At 38.0% G+C, this 27,354-nt stretch overlaps 1 protein-coding gene across 1 annotated transcript in view; it reads left to right on the plus strand.

Moving 5' to 3' along the window:
• cdr2l (cerebellar degeneration-related protein 2-like) overlaps positions 1 to 27,354 on the plus strand; it is a 57,985-nt gene that overhangs the window by 3,886 nt on the left and 26,745 nt on the right. The window contains exons 2-4 of the mRNA XM_039739988.1: positions 11,819 to 11,931; positions 21,271 to 21,386; positions 25,576 to 25,605. Coding sequence (XP_039595922.1) covers positions 11,819 to 11,931; positions 21,271 to 21,386; positions 25,576 to 25,605 — 259 coding nt within the window. The remainder of the gene's footprint in view (positions 1 to 11,818; positions 11,932 to 21,270; positions 21,387 to 25,575; positions 25,606 to 27,354) is intronic.

Below are 27,354 nucleotides of genomic sequence, written 5' to 3' on the forward strand. Positions count from 1 at the left end.
CTGTTAACGGCAGTCCTTTTGAATGGAGTGTGACACACCGTTTTTACTTCATATTCATATTTTGCAGTTTATACTTTCATAAATATAACTGCCTGTTGTTTCAAGCTTACATCGACTCCTGCACTATTGTCCTAACACTGAACAACAGAGAGCACGCTAAGCACCTCTGACAATATATCGTTTATCACTCACTCCACTGATTTCTTCGAATGTAAGTTTTTAATCTGATGATACAGAAAAGTTTTCCCCTTGTATAAGATTGTTTGTTTTTTAAAACACAGTGTGTGTATTTTTAAAATGTGCAGTGTGCTTTCTGCACACGCATGACACATATGTCTAATAGAGTTTTTTAGGAGACCTTTCAACTGAAGACAGTTCATCGTAAGTAGAAATTTGCACTTGTTGGACCAGGTTAACAAGAGCACCTCTGATCCTTGCATTTCAAAATCACTGCCCTTACTTTGAGTGCTGCCTTCACGAGGGGTTGGATTGGTTAAAAAATGAGACACTCGGTGAGCTATCTAGTTGTTCCCACCCAGTTTTAATCAAAATTCACTCATGGTCGTCTCCGGATATTGTATATATTATACTGCATGTCTGGCATCAGTGAGACTAGTTTAATGAAGCAAATAAATAACAGAAAATGCTCAAAATTTCAAATCAGTTACCCAGTATTATGCTATGTGTATTTCTTCTTTCTTCTTAAAATAAAAAAGTGCACAATTTAAATACATTGTCAAACAAACTTAAAAGCATGTTTTCTGTCATTCAAATATTGTTAATGGATTTTGTTGAAATTTTTTTTGTTATGATGACCGACTTATAAGCCAACTTTCAGTGCCCTCCATAATGTTCGGGACAAATACGCATTGTTCCTGTGTACATGGGGGACCACATACAAAAAGTTTGTATGGTGTGACTGAAATGGATGCAAATACCCTTAAGTGAAATCCTGGGATGTGCACTTTAATCACATCTAAATTGTTTCATTTGTAATTGTAAACTGTGTAACAGATGGGTAAATCAAGGAAAAATGTGTCTTTGTCCAAAATATTCTGGAGGGCACTGTAGCTCTCCTCTTGGACTCGTGTGCTGAATTGGAGCCTACAGAGACAGAAATGCAGAAATCATTCAGAATGGATGGATAATTAAACAGACATTAGAATGTTTCTTTAACATCTTTGAAATCTGCAACGAAACAAGATTTTCTGTTCACTTCATTGTCCTGCTGCTTCGATTCATTAAAATACCAACACCAAAAAAAGTGCATAAGATTTATGGATGGTCAAAACTTTTAAGCCAATTTTGTACTTTATAAATCCCGACTTTTGCCTTAGAAATGACTTGCACATGTTTCTGAGCATAATCGAGTGTCATACATGAGGTCTCTGATCTTCAATTAACAATCTTCATTTATTTAGTGAATGTTTTGTCTTTTTTTTTTAAACTTGTCAAATGTCACATGTCTGTACTTTCTTATCAAGGCACAGGGACTGTGATTTTAAGACATCATATTTATCCAGATGTTACATTTTATGCTAGTTCATTTTTATGAAGTTACTCTAGTGCCTACGTTTGAATTCACAGTCCGAAATAAATTGATGAAAGTTTTTATTTCATTTTAACACTAGTCAAAGTCTTCGTAACTGTTCTTTTTTTTGTGAAAAGTGAATACAGACTGAAGATTTAAAATGGAGTGAAGTTACTGAGAACAGATATATCATTCCATTTTCTTTTAAAATAATAACGTCAGTTCCAAAGCTTATAGTCACAGCCTGTATTTAATTTGTGAATCTTTTATTTCACTTTTCGCAACTTGTCAAAGGGCGACATAGTGGCAAAGTGGTTGCACTGCTGTCTTACAGTAAAGAGACCAGGATTTTTGTCTTGGGTCCTCCCTGCATGAATTTTGCATAAGCTATAAATAATGAAGTAAAAGATTCACAAATTAAGCACAGATTGTCAATTAAAACTCTGGCACAGAAGTTACTGTTTTAAAATTAATTAGCAGGTTAGGTGCGTTGGCGATCCTAAATTGTCCCTAGTGTGTGCTTGGTGTGTGTGTGTGTGTGTGCGCGTGCGCCCTGCCCGGGGTTTGTTTCCTGCCTTGCGCCCTATGTTGGCTGGGATTGGCTCCAGCAGACCCCTGTGACCCTGTAGTTGGGATATAGCAGGTTGGATAATGGATGGATGGATAGATAGAATTATATCTTTTTCTTTCTCAATTTAATTTAATTTTTTAAATCTTCTGCCTATTCCTTGTGAGGTATGTTTAAGAAAACTATATTTATGCAAATTAACAAACACATAAAGATCATTGCCTCAGCTATGGATGAGCTGGCATATATGTCTGTCACATGCGATGTCAGAATCTCAACTCACAGGCAGTCATGAATGCAAACTGTGCTGTAGTTGCAAGCATGTTACCCTGAAGAAAAGGGCTGGATGGGCGATTGGTCACACAGGTATGCTGAGCTCTGCATTCCACACACCCCTGGAACATTCAGTTTACACCTTACAAATCGGGAAGGTTCAAGAAGGCAGGCAGAAACTTTTGGGGGCATTCAATAAATAGAGCCTTTCAGAAGATAAGGGGGGAATCGCAGAGAGAGAGAGACATAACTTGCAACTCTGGAATGTGATCGGGAACAATGAAAGAGTGAGTGCAACTTCAGTAACAATGGTGAAATAACTATGGCAGGTTTCAGTAACTGTTGATTTACGAGGCATTTCCCTTGGCCATAATAGTGGGAGGGTGATTCTTCTGAAAATATGGCTGTGGATCGATCATTGTTTAATAAATATGCAAGTTATCAAGTTTAACTCGCAATCACCTTCAAGACACTGACCCGTCAGTCTGCCTTCCAGTACATAGATCTACCATTCTACATCAAGATTGGCAACAAGAGACTAGGGAACACATAATTCTTCCCATTCCAATGCTTCTCCCACTAGCCTCCTCTGCATTCAGCTGCCTACACAAGTGTGTCTTCTGTAATTAAAATCTCTGCATGGCAACCAAGGTTATAGTCTGTAACATGGTATTTATATCAACAGTCTTTTATGGATGCAAGTCCTGGACTCCCTACCACGAGCAAATCCACACACAAGAAGCATTCCACATCTGTTGCCTCCAGAAAATCCTGAGCGTCAGTTGGGAGGACAGGTGCCGTTCTGCTCAGCCGTGTCTTCCACTGGATGGGGCACGTTACCTGCATGGGTGAGTCTATAATTTCCCGGATGGTCCTGTATGGTGAACTTGCTGAAGGATCCCGACGTCAAGGTGGGCAGAAGAAATCCTGGAAGGACATCTGGGGATCACACGCTTTGAAGATGGACCATAATTGAAGGAGTCCATCACTTTGAACAACAATGGACCCATCAACAAGATGAGAAGTGAATGGCAAGACATCATCACCAAAACCAATCCACTGCGCCAGGAGGCAATTCCCTTGCTCATTGTTCCCTCAAGTCTGCCAAAATGTTGTTGTTCTAGTTCCACTTTGAATATTATTACTACTTTTACTTTTAGAATGTTTGTGGTGAAACCTCATCATTAGGAAAAGAAAACTACAAAATGAGTATTATTTTGCGGAAAGGGGTGCTATAAAATCGTGGTGTCATTCATTGTCAGATGTGGCCTCCTATTCCTTATTGAGAGGGCAAGTAGGATGCATTGTAACTTCTCATGTCCTACACTGAAGTCTGACAAATTATTTTCTTATTCAGACTTTAATACTAGAATCCCTGAAGCCTACGAAAAAAGTTGTAATCCAGGGCCACCTTAAATTTCTTAACACTTTTCTATCAGCATCTTTATTTTGCAAATGTGTCAATCAGCATGAGCTTCAAGCAGCCTGCTATCCCATCCCCCACTGATGCAGCTGATGTTCTCCCAGCTTATGTTTATGTTTATTGTGGTTGCGAGGACAAGACAAAACCTTTTGTTCTGCTGAAATCCAGGCACTTCCAGGCAGATGGCGCAAGTGCATTGAGAAATTACTTTATCAGTTTTGTTAAGGTTCGTTTTCTAACTGTAGCTTGATTCCCTTTCGTATTTTGTTTCATTCTTTAAATTTTGCTCATACAGTTGAGCCATTTCTAAATGGTCAGAAAACTGTATACCATATATATATATATATCATATTTACAAACTGTAAATGGATCTTTCAGTCCATGCTAGCAATGTGACTATTCCAAACACACGCTGATTTAATTAAAACACTGTATCTATACTAATAAAAGGCAAAGCCCTCACTGACTGACTGACTCACTGACTTACTCACTGACTGACTCACTGACTGACTGACTGACTCATTCATCACTAATTCTCTAACTCCCCGTGTAGGTGGAAGGCTATAATTTGGCAGGCTCATTCCTTACAGCTTACTTACAAAAGTTAAGCAGGTTACATTTCAAAATTCTACGCGTACCGGTCATAACTGGAACCTACTTTCGACCATATATAAGGCCATAGCCTGCAGCTCGGTCGCCGTGTGAGGCAGAGTTGTGTCCCGCATCATCACACCTCCCATGTAATTGAGTGCCTGCCCATATAAGGTAAATATTCGCAAGATCACACAAGAGAGCGGCTCACGTGAACTGACTGTGAACGCAGTACGTAGAGAACAAGGAAGAGCTCCAAAGAGCTCTGAACAAAAAACACATTAAACAATTGAGAAGGCGGCAAAAGAATATGAAGATAGTGACGCATACAAGCATATTCATAAGTGCAGCTACTGCAGAAACAAAGCACGGTGTAAACCGTAAGTTTAAATTAAGTTTATAGACGTGCTGCCGCTGGCATTTTTAAAATAGCTGGACAAGGACTGTGCTTATGCAAACGAAAATGAGATGGTCAGGGATAGAATAGTGTTTGGCAAAAACTCAGTAAAAGTGTGACAGAAACTTTTAAGTGCCAGGTCTGAGCTAACATTAAATAATTGCTGGTGAAGGACTGTGCTTATGCAAACGAATAGAAAGCAAATGTTACGTTATTTTTAAAATGTTTCCTTTTCTTTTTCATAACTTCTTTAATACACTTCTTCTCCGCTGTGAAGCGCGGGTATTTTGCTAGTTATAGATATACTGTAGTTAAGGAAGTTCTATCTCATATTAACTTACAGGAGGTGAAAGGCTGTACTATAATCTATAGCTATGAAATAAATTTATATTCTATACAAATTAAGCAAACTCTAATATGAGTTTAACATAAAGCTTTATCTTTCTAAGATTAGCTCTTTCATTTCTGACCTGTAATTGTTTAGATAGATAGATATGCAGGAGCAGAGACGATTGCTATATTTTACTTCAACAAGAGCCACAAACTTTACTTTTACTCTCACTTGTTTTCAAATCACTAGCAATAAAAATGTCTTATTTCAAACATTGGCTGAACCTGTCGCTAACTGTTACTGTAGGAAAAGTTCTATTTTCAGTTATACTAGTTTTTGTCAGTTGCCATCTCTTCTCCATGTAAACCACTCACACGAACTTAGTTGTGCATGTGAACTAAAAGAAAACGTGGTTCATCAGACCAGGCCACCTTCATCAATTGTTCCATAGTCCAGTTCTGGCACTCACTTGCCTATTGTAGGTGCTTTTTGTAGTGGACGGGGGTTAGCATGGATACTCTGACTGTCAACAACTGTCAGTCCCATACACGGGAAGATGCAAAGCACTGTGTGCTTCAACACATTTCTTTAATGGCTAGCATTAACACTAGAATTACCAGAGCCTACGAAAAAACTCGTAATTCCGTCTCACCTTAAATCGCTTCTTAAATCCCTTCACACCTCTCCGCCAGCGTCCTTTGTCTTCTAAATGTGCTGATAAAGAGAAGCTAGACACAGCCGGCTGTTCCATCCCCCCACCAATTTAGAATGTGCACGAACTTCTCCAAGCCCATGCCTTGATTGAGTATCTGGGAGTGAAGTGGAGTTTTAGAGTGGAAATAATAGATCGTTATTTGGAACACACGCATTTCATGTCTGTTCCGTTTCTATAGTAATCTGTGTAAACACATTGTTAAAACAAACGTTTTTTATATTCTAGTAGTAGATGACAAAATATAGGCATAAACTATATAATGTATGAAGCCTGAAGTCCAAATATCAAAGAAATATTTTCACAAAAGGTACAAATATAAGACAACAATTGCGCTTTTATTCAAAAATATAGCTGCAGAAAAAAAAGCCGTCTTAACATGTGACATTGACACCCACTGCGACTCAAGCTCCATATGCGCAAAGCATACAATTATTCAACTTAAAATTATGTATTGAACACATCTGTCTTGTTTAAAATTGTTCAAAATGTTTCCAGGGCAAGATCCAACCTGCGTACGCTGCAATCAAGTTCTAGCCTCATTGGGCTATAAGTTTTGGGCCTGCACCAAATTAACATAATTTTGGACCAAAATCTTTAAATGCCTTTCAGACAGCCTTGGTGACACTAGCTCTCCTAATCCACTAACAGCTGTGTTTGGTGTACTTCCAGATGGGCTTAAAGTGGAGAAGGACAAACAAACTGTAATTGCCTTCACTACACTATTGACACACAGACTTATCTTGGTCAACTGGAAAAATCCTAACTCACTTCTTTTAAATCAGTGGGTAACTGATGTTCTATATTATCTAAAATTGGATAAAAAATCAAATTCTCACCTAGAAGATCTGTACAAAACTTTTTCAAAACTTGGCAGGATCTGATCAATAACATTTTAGAATAAGCATTTAAATTGAGGAAGCGGATTCTCTCCCCTCTTTTTTTTATTCTGTTTATTTTGATTTATTTATTTATATATTTTTACTATTATTAAAGTTTTACTCTGCTGGCCTAGCTCTCAAACTCATGGGTGGGGGTTGATTTGAACCTAGTTTAGTTAAACTTGACTTGCTTGTATGGAATGTTATTTGATTTTAATAAAATTAATAAAATGTTTATAAAAACAGAATACAACTCGTGCAATGTGCTGTTCAAAAACTGAAAAATCAGGGAAGAAAATCAGTAAAGAGACACACTACTGTTGTCCTGACTGTGACATTGGATTGTGTCTTTCACCGTGCTTTAAAATTTACCACACAAAGGACTCATTTTGAGATTATATACTGTTTTGACATAATTAGTTGTATTATTATTACTGTTGCTATTATTTGTGTTATTATTGTTCATTACATATTATTTTTATTCATTACTATTATTATTTGTATCGTTTATTGTACTTTTCAGATTTAATAAAAATGTAATTTTTTCATGACAAAAATAAATGCAAGGCTGTTTGCATGTTTTTTTGGAATAAAATGCAGTGCTAAGGAGGTTAAATCATTGCGCATGCTTTTGGCAAATGTGGCACCATACAGTAACACTGGGTCATCCATCGCAGTGTAAATTTCAGATCAGTGTCTTAATGGATCTAACTTCTACTTCCAGCCATTGAAAGTTTTGAAGATATTGCTGCCTACCCTAATATGTTGCAGTTTGAGTACTTTATTGGTTTAATTTTACTGCAGCCTGACCAGTAGCTGAATCTTGTTTTTCTTGGTATTGGCAACTGCAGTGATTTTTGTTTTCTATTCATAACTGGGTTGCAAAGCCCAAATGAAGATGGTTCTTAGAATAGCTAATGTCTTGTGCATGAGTAAAGATATGTAGAGCACCAAGTACCTGAAACATCCAGTTTTATTTGGGTGTATATAATCAAGGTGGTTTTGAAATTGAGTGCCAGCTTAAACATAAATAATAGTGGCAAAAAACTGATCACATTTGTCAGATGTATTCTTCAGCAGCAATGCTGTTTGTAGAGGAAATAGTAGCTGGGTAAATGTGAAAGTAGTAGACCTTCACATTATTTTTTCTTTATCCAAGCTGGGGTCATTAGTCAAGTCAAGTTAAGTTGGGGAGCCTGCACTGGTAAAGTGCGTTGTCGCACCCACTACTCAACGAAACAACTCAGGATCCCAGTTGGCATCCCCACAGGCAGATACGCGGTCCAGTCCCACCATCCGGAAATGACCCTCCATCTACCGCAGCCAGGTGTTACATGGGCAACCCCTTGGCCTGGTCCAGCCACTTGGGTCCCCAACAATGAGGATCTTACGAGCCGGATCACCCTCAGGAAAACACGCCACACAGCCATAGTACCGTAACTGATGCTCCTTCACAATGCAGGTAATGTGCCTCATTTGGGACTCCATGAGCAACCACTCATTCGACACAAAGTCAAACCAACGGTACCCACGGATTTTCCTGAGAGATACAGTACCAAAGAAGTCCGGTTTTTGTCTCAGGTCAAAGGATAGCGTCCATGTCTCGCAACCATATAGCAAGACAGGAAACACCAGGACTGTAAAGACTTGGACCTTCGTCCTTTTGCATAGATATCGGAAGCACCACACACCCGGTTCCAGCAACCTATGCCCCCATGCTCTCCCAATCCGTCTACTCATTTCATAGGAAGAGTCACCAGAGACATGAATGTCACTGCAGAGGTAAGTAAACCTCTCGACAAAGTCAACACTCTCTCCGTAGACAGAAACACTGCTGATGGCTGTGCCCAAGAGGTCATTAAAGGCCTGGATCTTGGTTTTTATCCAGGACATTCGCAAGCCCAGACACTCAGACTCCTCGCTCAGTCTCGAGCGCCCCGATCGGAGCCTCCATTGACTCTGCAAGGATCACAGCATCGTCAGCAAAGTCAAGATCCGTGAATCTTTCTTCACCAACAGGTGCTCCACAGCCGCTGGACCCCACGACCTTGCCCAACACCCAGTCCATACAAGCACTGAACAGAGTAGGAGCAAGAACACACCCCTGACGAACCCCAGAATCAACTGGGAAAAACACAGAGGTTCTGCCTCCACTCTGCACAGCGCTCGCAGTACCATTGTATAGACCAGGCCACGATATCCAGGAACCTCGAAGGGATTCCGCGAACCCTCAAGATGTCCCAAAGGGCAGCTCTATCAACTGAGTCGAACACTTTATGAAAATCGACAAAGGCTGCAAAGAAACTCTGCCGATATTCGTGTTTGTGCTCCATGAGAACCCTCAATACCAGGATGCGGTTGATGGTAGACTTCTTAGGCGTAAAACTAGACTGTTCTGGTCGCTGGTATGTGAGCAAGTGATCACGGATCCTGTTGTGGATGATCCTAGCAACTACCCTACCCGGCACAGAGAGCAGTGTTATCCCCCTGTAGTTGCTGCAATCCAGGCGATCACCCTTCCCTTTCCAGATAGGAACAACAAGTCCCGTTTTCCAGTCAGTTGGGATGATGCCAGTCTCCCAAATGGAAGCAAAAATCACTTGCAATGCCAGGAGGGCAGTCTTACCACCAGCCTGGAGAAGTTCACCCGGGATACCACCTGTGCAATCTCTGTGAGATTTGGTGGTTCACATCTAATTGGAGGATCAGCCCCAAGAATCGTGGACCCAGAGATATCCAATGTCCTAGCCAGAGGATCAGCTTTGAACAATTGCTCAAATTAGCCAGCCCAGTGGGTTTTGTTGTGGTCATTAATAACAGCAGGTAATATCTTCAGTACCTGCTGCAGCAGAAAAGCAAGGAACATTTATAAAAATTCAACCCACCCCAGCCATGGCATTTTTACACCTCTGCCCTCTGGCAGGTGCTTCAGAGCCCTAAATGCACACACTACCAGGCTGAAGAACAGCTTTTACCCCAAAGCAATCAGCCTTTTAAATGCACAGCTATCACTGCCCCTTCCTATATGAGAAACAACCACTGATTGAAGTGAACATCTGCATCATCCACACATAGTCACACACTTATACATGACCCATGTGGAACTCGTAACCATTACATTGACTGTAATCTTCACTGTGACTTCATTTATTTGTCTATGTATAATTGTATATCTGTTTATGCTTACATGTTTACCTTTACTTTTACTCTCTGTATATTTGGAACTGTTAATAGTAACTGCGTTTCTTATAATTTAATGTCTACTTACTTTATTGTCTACTCTTATATACTTTTATCTAAGGCATCTATAGGCTTGCTCCAAATGATACTTAATTCTGTTGTACAGTGACAATAAAGGTGTCTTGTATTTTGCATCTTGTGGGTGCGGTTGTTTCACTTAAAAGATGAATTTCAGACATAACTGTAAAAAAAATAAAATGCAGTTGGGAACGGATTTAAAATATACATTCATGTTATTCAACAAATTGAAACAATCTTAACTAAATATTTATTTTTAAAATTGGGTAGAATTTGGTTTTCACTTTTCTTGAATTTTCTGTAGGTGTGTGCATGTTTAATTTTAATGTACATAATGTAAGTATTGATTAGTACAGTAATTAGTAATCATATTACTCACCAATCATGATGCCGAGGGTAGTGGTGTATAGCATCTGGATTAGTACATGCAGGTTTCACTGCACTCTGTATATGTGACAGTAATGGCCCTATAAACCTACAGTGTTCACAGTAAATGTTAATTGTGTGTACAGTACAGTATACAGTAGATGCTAATTGTATATACTGTGCCAGCAGTGTTTCATTAGACACCTCCCTAAAAATTCACCAGCCACAATTGATTTTTATATTTATCTGTTACAAATCAGATTTTGTGCCTTACATTTCTGAAGTAATGTTTTTTAAAATAATGTTAATAGTAATCATCAGTATAGAGAAAGTCTGACAGATGTATGGATCCAAACATAGATATCTAGTGCATTACTTTACCCTGGTTGTACAGAACACATTTACAACGCATCTACACTGTGTGAAATGAAACACTAATATTTTATAAAGTTCAGGTTATTTACTTTTGGTTGGATATTTGCATTTTGATCAGTGCTATATGCAAAATGCTGTGCACTAGCACTTTTTAATAACAAGTAAAAGTTTCACATTTTCTGTTTTTGATCTGATTGAGGGAAGTTGATTTTCTGTGTGCCTTTCACAACATGCAAGTAGCTGGTTTACTGTTGGGAGGAGATTTCTGGAAGCATATCATAAGTGTTTCTGTTTTTTGCTTTGGTGCTGTGTGCTCTTTATGCATTGGATAGATATTAAAATGTTTACTTTGATATTAATACCATCTTTTACACCTCAACACCAGTACCAAAACAATACAGGAGAAAATAACAGATAACTTAGGGGGAGAGGCAGATCTTCATTTCAAAAGTGCATTATGAGAGTGCATTTATGTGAGCTAATAATTCTGGAGGTATCTATTTAAGAATATTTCTGCAAATAATGCATGTGTTTTGCACATTTGCAGCATACTTGACAAGAGTCAGTCTAGAGATCATAACATGCATGTCTCTGGGATGTGGCTGAAAATCGCAGTATATGCAGTATATGGACAAGTTGCTTTTGAACACTGAAATCTACAAGTGGTCAGTTGCTGTGTGACTGCAGTGATAAACACTGTGACACCATCTTAATCACAAAATCTACTCTCAAAGTAATATTCAATATTCATTCTCCATCAATAATAGGCATCAAGTCTAAATCATTAAGAAAAAATATCATCTGGAAAATAGATAATTCACACCATTTTAAGGAATAGAGTGGAAATGTCCTCCCGTTCTACAACAAAAAGTACAATGATAATAAATGTTTAATGTTTTGAAGTTCTGTTTAAAACTATATTTTTGTTAAAGATGCTCAAGCAAAATTAATCTATTAGAAAAGTGAGCATGAAAATGAAAGGGTGGTCAGTGCTGTTAACATTAAGAAGTCAGTTGCAAAAATATTCATTTTTAATTATGTTTTCAAGTAAGTTCCGTCTTTTTAAATTATTCATTCATAATGTGTAACCACATATTACTCTTTTTAATTAGATTTACATCTGGCTGCTGAACTTGGAAAGACGCTTCTCGAAAGAAACAAAGAACTTGAGGTTTCTTTGCACCAGATGTATGTGACCAATGAAGACCAAGTCCATGAAATTGAGGTAAGAAGATTCTGATAAACTTTTCAGATCTTTTTCTTTGACTATTAATGTATCTTACTAGTCTTAATTTTAGTCTGAAGAATTACCTTCAGTCTTTATTTTACACTACATAAAATAATGCACCGAATTTAAAAGCCTGAATATATCCATCATATATTGATATCTGTGGATTTAAACCCATAGCAAAAATAAAGAAAGAATGTCTTGTACAAAGATGCTTTGCTAAATGGATTATTTTATGTTGTGGATAATTTTATGTTGTGGCCTTTGCTAATTAAAAGGCAACACAAGGTGAGATTACTCAAACACAGGAAAAAATAACACATATTGATATTCAGTCGATACTATTTTAACTTCTGAAAATAAACATCTGTAATGGCACTGAAAAATAAGGAGCCTTTGAAATCCCTAAAAGTTTTTTTTAAACTAGTGGGGGAAAAAGTTATTATTTTGTGCATACAAAATATTGTCTAGTTCAAGCATAATCCATATAGTATGTGCAAAACGTACTAGCATGTGGGTATAAGAGACACAGGTTGTGTTGTGTGAACAAAATCAGTATCTTGTGAACTGAAGTTAACATGAGCATACAAGATACTGAAGGCATAAATCATCAGACACAGGATTAGCAGTGGCAGGAAGCATTGAAGTGGATGATATCAATCAATCAATGAACATTGCAATCACAAGGTACAAATTGCACGGAGTGCTTTAGTGTAAGAGCATTTATGCATTTATATACAGAATGTACCTAAACAAACACTTTTATATTTACTTTCTGTGTATGATCTATGAAGTTGTTCAGTCATAAAACAGACCTGAAGTAGCACCTGTTCAAGCTATTGCATTTCATGTGGTTTAAATTGATCTATTTTTTGCCTCCAGCCACTGGAGGTTTTTGAAGATATTATACCAATGCCAATGATAACTTGATTTAGTTTGTTTGTGTATTTTGATAACTGCTTTTTCCTCATCCTATCTGGGCTGCAAAACTTGCATGAAGCTCGATCTTGTTTTTTTTTTTTCTTTTGTTTTACAACAGCAGTGTTCTGGACATTACTGAAAATACCTACAGAAAAAGCTGAAATTATTTATAGCTTGTAGGTGAAGCATCCATTGTTACTAATGCATGTATATAATCAAAGTGGTTTTGAACTTGAGTGACAGATTTTAATGTAAATATAAAGAGGAATTACTAATCACTCCTGTCAATGGCATCAACCATTACAAATCAACTGATTCACACAAGTTAAATATGATCAATATAAATGGTATCAAAAACAATTTCTCAACTTAACGCAATTTAAAATTATTATTTATTATAAAAGATGCGGGCTTCCATTACAAAATGTAATTCAATAGTGGTGTTTAGTTGTTGTTGGTTTTTTTTTTCTTCCCTCACTACTGACTAGAGCTGTAGTCAAATCCACCATTTCGAGCCCCTGACAGCAGTCTCTATTATCCACTTTAACACTAGAATTACCAGAACCTACGAAAAAACTCGTAAATCCGTCCCACCTTAAATCGCTTCTTAAAATCGTTCACAGCTCTCCACCAGCGTCTTTTGTCATCTAAATGTGCTAATAAAAATCAGGCTGCAGAGCAGCCAGCTATTCCATCCCCCCACCGACTTAGAACGTGCACAAACTTCTCCCAACTCATGTCTTGATTGATTTTCTGGGAGTGAAGTGGAGTTTTAGAGTGGAAATAATAGATCGTTGTTTGGAACACACGCATTTCATATCTGTTCCGTTTCTACAGTAATCTGTGTAAACACATTGTTAAAACAGAAACATTTTTTATATTCTACTAGTAGATGACAAAATGTAGGCATAAACTATATAATGTATGAAGCCTGTAACAGAGGTCAACTCAGCTCCCTTCTACATCGGAGCAAGAATGCACATACCATTGCTTGCATACTAAAGTGTCAGCAGGCACTTTTCGTGGCATTACACACATTTTTGCACATGCCCTCTGCACACTACTTGTGACTTTAGGCTTTAGGAAGTAAGTAAATAAATAAAGGTAAATCGTGTCATAAAATGATTTCTTCAAAACGTCGAATGTTATTTATTTGGCACGGACATGTCTGCATGCACTTTTTGTGGCATTACACATGTATTTTTTGAGCATGTCCGTGCCAAATAAATAACGCTGTTTGTTTTCAAATAATATTGCATTTCTCTCTATGCTGTGGTTTTTATTACACACCTGAAAGAAAGAGACAATATATGTGAAAACATCATCGCACAAATGCAATATTATTTAAAAACAAACAGCGTCCGATCAGCTGTAAAAGTATGACATTTCTAAATGTTTGCTTTTTTTCAGTCTGATTCTCTCAGTCAGACTGTATATTTGTCTCTTATTCAGTGCGCTTATTCAGTGCGTGCAAGAACATGCAGGTAGCCAGATGCTGTATGCTACAACATGCTGGCGGTGATCAACACACATTTTAAAAAAAGAAAGAGACAAATATATGTGACATTTTGAAAAAATCATTTTATGACACGATTTACCTTTATTTATTTAATTACTTCCTAAAGTCACAAGTAGTGTGCAGAGGGCATGTGCAAAAATGTGTGTAATGCCACGAAAAGTATCTGCTGACACTTTAGTATGCAAGCAATGGTATGTGCATTCTTGCTCTGATGTAGAAGGGAGCTGAGTTTACCTCTGTTATAGCGCGTCTATGTGAAAACAGCAGTATCAGATGCGGGGGCGGGGTGTGTTTGGGCTCGTGAATGAGGCCGAGATAATAAAACTGACTAAAAAGAAAAAACAAAGCTAACCTTTACAAGTATCATAAATTACACCGGCTGTTACAGACTGAAATCAAATGTATGTTTTTATTCTAAAATAGTAAGACTAAGAGCAGTTTACTTCTCAAAACGGAGAGATGCAGGATCGAACTTGCGACCTTTTGATTCCCAGTCTACAGCTGAGTCTATTGCGCCACGGAGCCAGTCATAATAAATAAGTGTCTATGTCGCATGTTAAGGCGGCTTTTTGTTTCTGCAGTTATATTTTTGAATAAAAGCGCAATTGTTGTGTTAGATTTGTACCTTCTGTGAAAATATTTCTTTTGATATTTGGACTTCAGGCTTCATACATTATATAGTTTATGCCTACATATTGTCTTCTACTAGTAGAATATAAAAAACGCTTCCGTTTTAACAATGTGTTTGCACAGATTACTGTAGAAACGGAACAGACATGAAATGCGTGTGTTCCAAACAACGATCTGTTATTTCCAATCTAAAACTCCACTTCACTCCCAGATAATCAATCAAGGCATGAGCTGAGAGAAGTTTGTGGATGTTCTAAATTGGTGGGGGGATGGAATAGCCGGCTACTTGCAGGTTTTCTTTTATCAGCACATTTAGATTACAAAAAACGCTGGCGGAGAGGTGAGAACGGTTTTAAGAAGCGATTTAAGGTGGGACGGATTTACGAGTTTTTTTGTAGGCTCTGGTAATTCTAGTGTTAAGTGCATAGATATTTATCAGAAAAATCCTTTAGTTTTAAGTAGATTACCAATCACCACGGCATAACACCCAACAGGATCAGATACTACGTCTGATGTTACAAAATAGATTGTGTTGTGTATTAAGATTCTCACACCTCTTGTTTTATTTGTATAGTAAGAGTGAAAGATTTTGCCAATCACTTTACAATTTAAATTGGTCCTTACTTAGTAAGCGAGTCTCTAGTAAAAGTACAATCTATGCATTTAGACTAGGGAATCCATTCCCGGACGCGTTTATCCATTCCCGGGCTCCCGGGGATGACACAGTACACGGGCATCTCACATGTTAATGGTTTTAGAACGACCGACACTTATTTTTAATAAAACTACTGCAATATGTTGACACGTATGTGACACATGTTGTCATATAAGTACATGTGTCTAGTTCAGGGGTGCCCACACTTTTTCGGCTTGCGAGCTACTTTTAAAATGAGCAGGTCGAAATGATCTATCTACATTAAAAAGCCATCAAGCTGCCTCCCCCTATTGGCCATTCCACAGCTGAGACAGTGCTGGGCCAGCCAGCCTGATGAAAGGACCCCTCTACCCGACGATTCCTGCAATCCTCCATCAGAGATGACTTTAACTTAGGCAGGCAAAACAACTTGGCAGTAGGGCAGTGGCATCAAGTGCCACATTTGATTACCGAGAAGAAAAACAGAATAGCTGAGGGTTAGTAACAAATTATAACTAAATAAATTATCATATTACTGTACTTATGTTTCTGTGCTAATTACTAACAGCAGAGATGCAGCATGCACAGTTAATCAGCAGCTTTCGTCAGGATATGCTAAACGTATGTAGTGAGCCTTGAAAGCTGAGACCAAAGGGTCAACTCTTATAATAGCAGGCAGACAATTTCACTGTTTAGGGGCCTGTAACTAAAAGCATGACCTCCCACTGTTTTTTCATTAATCCTTAGAATCATAAGCAGACTGGGATCTTGAGATATTCTGGTTCTGGTTTGTAAGTCATGATAAGTTCAGATAAGTAAGCTGGACCTTGGCCATTTAAGGCTTTATATGTTAAAAGGAGGATTTTGAAATCTGCTCTAAACTTAACCGGGAGCCAGTGTAAGAATTTAAGAACTGGAGTTCTGTGTTTGTAACTTCTTGTTCTTGTAAAAATTTTTGCAGCAGCATTTTGGATTAACTGGAAGATGTATAAAGAAGAGTTTGTACATCCATTGCAATAGTCAGTCCTAGTAGAAATAAATGCATTAATTAATTTCTCTGAATACCGCTTATTTAGAAAACTCCTTTCCCAACATTTATAAGATGAAAGAAACATGAACAACTTTGTAATGTGCTCTTTAAATGACATACTACTGTAGAATCAAAGATAACCCCTAGATTGTGGTCTGATTCAGCAAAATTAATGGTGATTCCAACTGGGTTAAATGATGACAAAATATTATTGCGATCAGCATCATTCCCTCCAATAATTAACATCTCTGTTTTATCTGTGTTTAAAGACAAGTAGTTCTCATCCATCCATTCCTTTAATTCACTAACACAACTAATTAAATGCAACATTGGTGAAACTTCATTTGGTCTAAAAGAAAGGTATAACTGGGTGTAATCTGCGTCCGAGTGAAAATTTAACATTATGTTTTCTAATGATAGATCCCAGTGGAAGCATGTAAAGTGAAACAGTAAAGGTCCCAGTACTGAGCTTTGTGGGACACCAAATCTCGTTTCTGTGTATAATGATGGAGTACTTAAGCACACCTAGGAAATAATAAGTAGGTTTTATTTTACAAATTAAAGTCAAGACTTCCTACTCTGTTATAGGATTAAAGATTCTAGAGTGTGGAATGCAATGAGAGACAGGGTCTGCCAAGCTAGTATGCGGTTTGCACTGTGATGTTGAGATCTGGGATCTTATGTTTTTAATTTTCTCATTAAAGAAGTTCATAAAGTCTGTGCTGCTAATGTCTGTTATTATTTTGCACTGCAAATCTGAATTCTCTTTTGATAAATTAGCCACTGTTCTAAGTAGTACCCGAGGATTATTATTATTTTGTGGAAGATCAGCCTGTACATGGACAAGAGGCGCAGACTCACAAGTCCCAAAGCACAAGTTTATTGCTCCAAAGTCTTTTTGCACAACACACAACACCAATCAAATGCTCACAGTCCTTTTCTTTCTTTTCTTCTCCTTTCTTTTCTGCCGCCTCCAGTCCTCTCCCGCAAGCTCTGTCCTCTGTCTCCTGACTGTGGCTCCTTGAATGTGGTGTGAGTGAGGCGGTCCCTTTTATGTTGCACCCAGAGGTGTTCCAGGTGCTCCCTGACAATATTCCTGAAGTATTTCCTGGTGTGGCGGAAGTGCTGCAGTCCAGGATTCTGGTATTGTCCAGATGCCCCCGGTGGTGGCCACGGGCCCCCACAGGGTTGAGCTTCTAAGCTCTGCTCCCGTGGCCCTAATGCCAACCAAGGAGACTGCCCTCTCGTGCCCCAGGGGAGATATTGTTTCTGTCCCGATCCTACCACTCTCCAGATGTTCCGGCTAGGCAAGGGTCCCAGCCATCCACAGCAATTGTTATTTATTATTTTAAAATAGTAGTCTGAGCAAGCTTTATAGAGAGCTTTTTTATATTTTTAACACTCTCTGTCCATGCAATTTGAAAGACCTGCAGCTTTGCTGTTTTCCATCTGTGCTTCAGCTTTTGACACTCTAATTTAAGAGCTTGTGAGCTCATTAAACCAGGGAGAGTTTCTATGTGCTTTAATCACTTTTGTTTTAAGGGGAGCTGCTGTGTCCAGAACAATTCTCTCGAGGTCACATTATAATGTGATTTAGCTGATCTAAATTGTTTTCCGCATTTATATTTGATGTTAATCAAATCATTAAATGGTTTTCCAAAATTACACTCGACTTACAAAGCAGAATTACAGTCTAGATGACGCACTGTCTTTGTTTTAAAATTTGTGAGTGAATTGGTAAGGGCAGAACCAACTCAAATGTAATTAAGTAGTGATCGGGGGGGAAAAAAAACTTAATTTAATGGAGTAATATTTAAATTTTGAATTTCAACTTAATGTAAGTTATAATTAAATCTAATGTGTGGTTATAATTATGAGTTGGACCTTTGACGATCTGACAAAATCCTACTGAATTTAACAGATAAGTAAAACATTTGCTATAAGTGTCAGTTTCCACATCAGTGTATATATTAAAATCCCCCATCAGCACTATGTGATCATAATTTATAGCCAAATCAGATAAAAGGTTGCCAAATTCAGTCATGAACAAAGATTATGGCCCTGGTGGTCTATAAACTATCACTACAGTTGTCTTGGAATCTTTTTTTAATGTTTAAAATGAATGCCTCAAAGGATGTGAAGTCTCGTAAATTTTTAGAAGCTATTTGCATTTTGTCACAATGAATTAGTCCAAGGCCTCCTTCTCGACCAAAATCTCAACATTTATGAAGGAATGAGTATCCATCTGGTGACGCCTAAACTAGGTTGAACAGTGTCACATTTACTAGGCCAGGTTTCAGTGAGAAGACACAGATCAGATTTAGTACTTAATATAATATAATTTATCAAAATGGCTTTACTGCCAAGAGTCAGAATGTTCAATAAGCAGCATTTAAAACTGCATACTTCTTTCTGAACTGCTGACATATTTTTTGTTTTAATTTGAACTATGTTTCTGTTACAGGTGCCCCTGGTAGAGGGTCTGGTTTTATCTCTTGTTCTAACACCTTACTTTTTGGTTATCAAGTAATTTAGGGTCTGTATTATAACTAAATTTAATGGATTCCCCACAGCAGGTTAGGGTTAGGGTTAGAAAGTTAGGTTATACCATAGAATGCCGGCTATTGGCAAGTCCACATCTGGCGCCCTGTGCTTTTCACAGATGAGAGCAGGTTTACCCTGAGCACATGTGACAGACGTGAAATGGTCTGGAGAAGCCAGGGATAACATTATGCTGCCTGTAACATCGTTCAGCATTACAGATTTGGTGGTGGGTCAGTGATGGTCTGGTGAGGCATATCCATGGAGGGACGTACAGACCTCTACAGGCTAGACAACGGCACCTTGACTGCCATTAGGTATCAGGATGAGATCCTTGGACCCATTGTCAGACCGTATGCTGGTGCAGTGGGTCCTGGGTCCCTCCTAGTGCACGACAATGCCTGGCCTCATGTGGTGAGAGTATGCAGGCAGTTCCTGGAGGATGAAAGAATTGATTACCATTGACTGGCCCCCACACTCTCCTGACCTAAACCCAGTAGAACACCTCTGGGATATTATGTTTCGGTCCATCTGACGCCACCAGGTTGCACCACACACTGTCCAGGAGCTCAGTGATGCCCTGGTCCAGATCTGGGAGGAGATCCTCCAGAACACCATCCATTGCCTCATTAGGAGACTGCCCCGATGTTGTCAGGCACGCATACAAACTACTGAGTACGATTTTGAATTGCTGGAATATAATTTCGGCAATGTTGACTAGCCTGCCACATCATTTTTTCACTTTGATTTTTGGGGTGTCTTTGAATTCATCCCTCTCTATGTAGGCTGATAATTTTAATTTCCATCAAATGATGTGTCATGCTTTCGTTCCTAACAAATTACCCAGTCCATATTAGTATAGATATCCAGCACGATTTTTTTACCCATTGAGATCTGATGTGTTTTAAAGTGTTCCTTTAATTTTTTTTGAGCAGTTTACAATGGGAGGTCTGAAACTTGAAAGTACCCCTTATGAGAAAGACCTAGGAGCCATAGTAAACTCAGCACTGTCTGCATCCGGACAGTGTTCAGAAGCCATTAAGAAGTCAAATAGAACGTTAAGTTATATGACACTATATGTGCAAGTCAAAAGATTTTATGCTTAACCTTTATATTGCATTAATGAGGCTGGACTAATTCATGCAGTGTTTGGTTTCCAGGTTATAAGAAAGACATAGCAGCGCTAGAAAAAGTCCAGAGAAGAGTGACTGGGCTTATTTTGGGACTGCAGCGTATGCATTGTGAGGAAAAAATGAAGGAGTTGAACCTTTTCAGTGATTAAGAGTTAACATGAAAGGAAGTAGTACAGTGAGACAACACTTAATTGAAAATGAGTTCAACAAGAACCCAGTAGCACAGTTATAATATTGTTAAGGGTAAATTTCACACAAATGTTACAAAGTTTTTCTTCACACACAGAGCTATGAACACATGAGCAAGTTACCAAATAGTGTGGTGGACACTAGGGCTCTAGGGACTTTCAGTACCCAACTTGATGTTGTTTTGGAGAAAGTTTTTGGATGGGGTTGTTGAACATTATTATTTTGCGAATGCCATGTTGTCTAAAGTTTTTCTAATTTTCTAATGTTTGTTTTCCATATATTCATGCAAAACTCTGACATTTTGACAAATTGCATTCCCTGTGCTTCTTTTTATGTATCAAAATTAATAACATTGAACACTGCAGTAAAACAACTTTAGCTTCTGTGTAACAGCAATATGATTAAACTCTTTGAAGTAAGGATACCATTTGTTAAGATGTTATAGTATTTAACAACCTGTTTCTTTTTGAAAAAGGGATTTTCAGTCTGCACTAAGACATTGTGTGTCCAGCTCCCTGAATATTTTCTGATTAAAATATAAAATTGGTGCAAAAGGCCCATCCAGCATAATCGCTTCCTTTAAAGAATCTAAAAAAATTCCTAATTTATAGGGATTTAACATACCTCTTGGCAGAATCTTGTTCAAGATGATTCAAGCAAAAAATCTTTGCTGTTACATTTTGGTAACAGACTTGTAACTAATTCTGACTCTTTTGGCTTTTTGCTTATTTGTTTTTAGTACTTGTCCAAACAGTTAGATATGCTGCGGCAAATGAATGAGCAACATGCTAAGGTATATGAACAACTGGATGAAACTTCCCGAGATCTGGAAATGACAAACCAAAAGCTAGTTTTGTTTTTTTTTTTTTTATTTATTAATTTTATTACAATCAATACATAGCAATCAAGTTTTACAAAAAAAAAAATTATGCTAAGAACAGATCGATCCCCACCCTTGAGAGAGAGAGCAAGCCAAGCGGTGTAAAATTTAAGGCTTTTAAAAATACCTAAATCAACAAATTCTCTGTGCTTTATAAAATCATTTCAAAATATTACTGATTAGATCCTGCCATGTTTTGAAAAAGTCTGCACAGATCCTCTAACTGAGTATTTGATTTTTCCAATTTTAAATAATATAACACATCAGTTTCCCACTGACTTAAAGAGGAGAGTTTGGGTTCTTCCAGTTTATCAGAATAAGTCTGCGTGCCAACAGTGTAGTGAATGCAATCACAATTTGTTTGTCTTTCTCCACTTTAAGACCCTCTGGAAGAACCCCAAACACAGCTGTTAATGGGTTAGGAGGGATTGTGAGTCCAAGACTGTCTGAGAGGTAATTAAAATTTTTGTCCAGAATAATGTTAATTTGGAGCAGGCCCAGAACATGTGACCTAGTGAGGCTGGGGCTTGGTTGCAGCGTTCGCAGGTTGGATCATGCCCTGGAAACATTTTGGAGAGTTTTAGTCGAGACAGATGTGCTCGATATATAATTTTGAGTTGTATAATTGTATGCTTTGCATATGGAGCTTGAGTGAATTCTCTGCATTGCTACTTTCCACTCCTTTTCTGATATATTAATTGAGAGGTCATTTTCCCAGTGTCCTCTTGGATCTTTGAAAGGAAGGGATTGTAAAAGGATTTTATATATTGTAGAGATGGAGTCTAACTCCTTGAAATTGAGCAATAATTTTTCCAGCGTGGATGAGGGTGCAAGATGAGGAAAATCTGGAAGGTTCTGTTTAACAAAGTTCCTGATTTGAAGATAGTGAAAGAAATTTGTAGCTGGAATGTTAAATTTGGAATGTAATTGTTCATAGGATGCAAAGGCGTTGTCTATATAAAGATCTCTAAGCAAGTTAATTCCAAATTTTTCCAGATATTAAAAACTGCATATGTTTGTGAGGGTTGAAAGAGGTGGTTCTTTTGCAGGGTGCCACAGAAAGAAGCTTCTCCGTCTTAAAATGCTTTCTACATTGGTTCCAGATTCTAAGTGAGTGGAGCACAATTGGGTTATTAGTGTATTGCCGATAGCGTGTGTTTATTGGAGCACAAAGCAAGGAATACAAAGAAGTACTGCAGGATTTTACTTCTATTGCGGTCCATGCCTGTGTATGTTCTTCTATTTGTGTCCAGGTTCTTATCGACTGTATATTTGCCCAGTAATAAAACTGGAAGTTAGGTAGAGCCATGCCGCCTTCTGCCTTTTGTCTTTGTAGGGTCGCTCTTTTGATGCGTGGATGTTTAGAATTCCAAATAAATGAGGTTATTGTTGAATCTAATTGCTTAAAGAACGATTTATTAATGTATATTGGTATGTTTTGAAATAAAAAGGAGCTTAGGAAGAATATTCATCTTAACAGTGTTAATTCTTCCAGCTAGTGTGAGATGAAGGGTTGACCATCTATGCAAGTCTTGTTTAATTTTTTCCATACAGACGACGAAATTTTGTTGATAAAGAGCTTTATGTTTACTTGTGATGTTTACCCGAGGTATTTAAACTGTTCTGCAATGATAAAAGGAAGGGTGTCTAATCTAATATTATATGCTTGCGAATTCACGGAAAGAGTACACTTTTATTCAGATTAATTCTGAGACCAGAGAGCTTTTGAAATTCTGTGAGTGCTGCTAAGACTGCAGGCACAGAATTTTCTGGGTCCGATATATACAGTACCATGTCATCTGCATATAATGAGATTTTCTGTTCCAGTCCTTCTCTGCTAATCCCCTTTATCTGATCAGTATTTCGACAATGTATTGCCAGTGGTTCAATGGCAATTGCAAACAGCAGTGGTGACAAAGGGCATCCTTGTCTTGTGCCACGTTCTAGTTTAAAGTAGTCTGAGCAAATGTTATTGATGCAAACTGAAGCTTCTGGGTTAGTATACAGTAATTTAATCCATGCACAAATGTTGGGCCAAACCCAAACTTCTCCAAAATAGTAAAAGGTATTTCCATTCAATCATGTCGAATGCTTTTCTGCATCCAATGATAATAATATTTCTGGGGTGTTTGATTTAGTTGGTGAGTATATTACATTAAACAGGCGTCGAAGATTTGAAGATAAGTGTCGGCCCCTAATAAATCCAGTTTGGTCTTGTGATATTACTGAGGGAGCACTTTCTCCATCCTTCTAGCTATGATTTTAGAGAGTATTTTAACGTCGTTATTCAGAAGTGAAATTGGTCTGTATGATGCACATTGTAATAAGTCCTTATTTTGTTTTGGAAAGACAGTGATTAGTGCTTGGCGAAAGGTTTGTGGAAGAGATTGGTTATCTCTGGCTTCTGTAAATGTTGCTAATAGGAGGTGAGCTAGCTGAGCGGAGAATTTCTTGTAAAACTCTGCAGGGTAGCCATCAGGGCCTGCTGCTTTTCCACCTTGGAGTGACTTTATAGCATCCAGTAATTCTGATAATGACAGAGGTTTATCGAGCTCCTCCACACTAATAGCGTCAATTTGTGGTATCTGTAATTTATCCAGAAATGCATTAGATTGTATATTGTCTTCTTTAAACTCAGTAGTATATAGGGATTTATAGTAGTCTCTAAAAGTGTACATTATATTTTTGTGTTCGATGATTTTATCTCCATTCGTGTTAGTAATTAACGAGATTGCGTTGCGTACATCTTGCTTGTGAATTTGTTGCGCTAAAAGCTTATTAGCTTTCTCTCCATGTTCATAATAATGATGTCTGGATTTGTAAATTAGTTGTTCGGTTTCTTTAGTTGTCAAGAGGTTTAATTCTGAATGTAGAGCCTGCCTCCTCTTATGTAGAGTCTCGCTTGGTAGTCTGGCATGTTCTTCATCTATTTTAGTAATTTCGCTTTTTATCTCTGCTACTTTCTTGCGGATATATTTCTGTGGGAAAGATATGAGATAATCTGTCCTCTTAAGAAGGCCTTAAGAGTTTCCCAGAGTATTCCTGCAGAGATCTCAGGGGATGTATTTGTCTCTAGAAAGAATTCAATTTGTTTGGATATAAATTCAGTACAATTCTCGTCAGCTAATAGAAGCGGATTGAGGCGCCATCTCTGGGGTGAGTGTATGGGGCTTAGTAATTTCAGCTCCAAGATCATCGGAGCATGGTCTGAAATAACAATAGCATCGTATTTACAAGATTTAATCTTAGGCAAGAAGTTATTATCTATAAAGAAGTAATCAATCCTTGAGTAGCAATGATGTACTGGTGAGTAGAAAGAATATGTTCTTGAATTTGGGTTTAAAACCTCCAGGGATCTGATAAGTTGTGATCAGTTATAAACTTTGTAATTATCTTTGCGGTGTTAGTTGCGTTCCCCTGTGGAGGAAGTCTTATCTAAAAGTGGATTTAGAACACAATTAAAGTCCCCAGCCATTATAAGTTTATGAGTGTTCAGATTGGGAATGGATGCAAATAAATTTTGTATAAATTCCTTATCATCAACATTAGGTGCATAAACATTTATCAAAATCATTTTACAGTTAGATAAGTCTCCCATGACCATCACATATCTCCCTTCAGGATCCAATACTACATCTGATGCTACAAATGGTACTGTTCTATGTATGAGAATTCCCACCCCTCTAGTTTTCTTTGTAAAACTAGAATGGAACATTTGGCCAGTCCAGTCTTTTTGCAGCCGAACTGATCCTTACTTAGTAAGTGGGTTTCCTGTAAAAATACTATTTTAGCATTTAGACCTGTTAGGTGAGAAAGTACTTTCTTTCTCTTTAATTCGTGATTCAGGCCTTTAACATTCCAGCTTACGAAGTTAACTGTCCCATCATGGAGACACTGATTCTGAGTTTTTGGTGTCATATTATAGTCTTAACTGGAAGTGAAATAGTTTAGGTCTTAATTTCCTATTCCCCCAAGAGTTGTTGCCATGCAGCTTATTATTACGTTGATAGTTATAATTATAAAGATTGAGATGATAGATTAGATATAGATCAAGCCTGCTCTCTTTCTCTTCCCCTTAACCCCCACCCTCCCTTTTTGCCTCCCCAGGTGAGGCTAAAACCCACTTCATGCAGTCCCAGTCCTCTGACATACCCAGAGACAGAGCACGTCCAAAGCACATCAAGCCCCCATGCAGTGGCGCTTTAAGGTTAAAAGATAGAGATATCTGTTACCAATATAGTCTTTAAAAGAGGAAAAAAAAAAAAAAAAGAATTTTGCAATAATATATATATATATATATATATATATATATATATATATATATATATATATATATATATATATATATATATATATATATATATACATATAATCTTCACCAATTTTAGTGCATTAAGATGATATCCCCAGATAATAAACCCAGGTGATGGTGTTAAAGATGTGTCCAAAACAAGCATAACAAGTCTTAATGCAGTAATAGCAATAACAGCAAACCAAGGGTATGATATTGAACAGTCTCATTTAGGGTACACATGAAATAATTAGAAAAGAAAAAAGAGGAGGAAAACGTAATTAAGCACAATAAAACATAAACATTTAGCCCTAGTAATACTAAGTAATGATAAGTAATAAGTAAGTAATAATAATATAAGAATATGAGAATATATGCTGATAAAAACCCGTATTTTAAAACAAATAGATCAGACAGTAGATTATTAATCCTAGCTTTATCATTTACCGCCATGACTCACAATTATGTATCAGAATAGTCCCGGGATCAGCTTTCTTAACTCATTTTCTGCCTCCTCCTTGCTAGCGAAAACATAGAAATGACCCTGCCATTCCACTTTCAGTTTTGCGGATACAGGAGGCCGTATTTGACATTGGCTTGCCGTAGCAGCTGTTTAATATTATAGAAGGCGGCGTTTGATAGCTGTTGCTGGAGAGAAGTCAGGGAAGACGCGAATGTGGCAATCTTCATATATAATATCTTCCTTTTTTCCTGAGGAGTTCCATCACCTCTAACTTAAATGATAATCGTTCAAAGCGAACTATAAAAGATCTTGGTCGGGGTCTGACGGTGTTTGATCGCGACGCTGTAAGCGCTGCTATCTCAGATTCTGCTTTAAAGTCGCCCCGATTATTTTAGAAAAAGTTCAGTTGCGAATTTCACGGGTTTAAAACTTTCTCGATTCTCCGGCAGGCCTTCAATTCTGACATTATACCTTCTATTCCCATCTTCTAAAGCAGCCAGTCTGTCTCCAAGTTTTTCTCCGAGTTTTTACATTCGAACTGACATTTACTGCTCTTTCCTCGGCACTGGCAGCTAGATGTTCGGCTATTTCGATCCGATTCGTGAATGTCTCACTAAGATGCTCCAATCGATCAGCAAGCGTGCTCAGTTTAGCGAGTTTTTCTCAATGCGCTCTTCAATTTTACCCAGCACCTGTCGAAGTTCAAGTTGTACCTCTTGACGCAGCCTTTCATTTGCCTGTTGGAATTCCTGTCGCAGCCTTTCATTTGCCTGTTGGATTTCCTGTCGCAGACATTCATTGGCCTGTTTCATCTCCTGTTTTAATTCCTGTTTCAGTCTCTCAAGTGCCTTTGCCGTTGCTTTCTCATTAGCCTTCTCGCTTTTCTTTATATCTTGCGTGAGCTCAGCGAGCAACACTTTCAGTTCAGATAGCTCAAATGTGCCTTCTTGTACCGTAGATGAAGCAGCAGACTCTGCTGAAAGCGGTGTCCCGCTGCTCCAGTCCCGCGTAATTGCGTAACTGAAGCCGCGGACCTCCCGCCTTTTCCAGTTTCAGGTAATCCTCTCCAATCGGCGAGCTATCCACATCTGCACTCACAATCGCACCTTCGCTCCCCTTTTCGCTCTCAGCCGGCGACGATGTAGCGGACCGTGGTCCCGAGGAGTCTGTACTTTCGCCCATCTGATCC

This window comes from Polypterus senegalus, chromosome 17, assembly GCF_016835505.1.
Source record: "Polypterus senegalus isolate Bchr_013 chromosome 17, ASM1683550v1, whole genome shotgun sequence".
NCBI lineage: Eukaryota > Metazoa > Chordata > Cladistia > Polypteriformes > Polypteridae > Polypterus > Polypterus senegalus.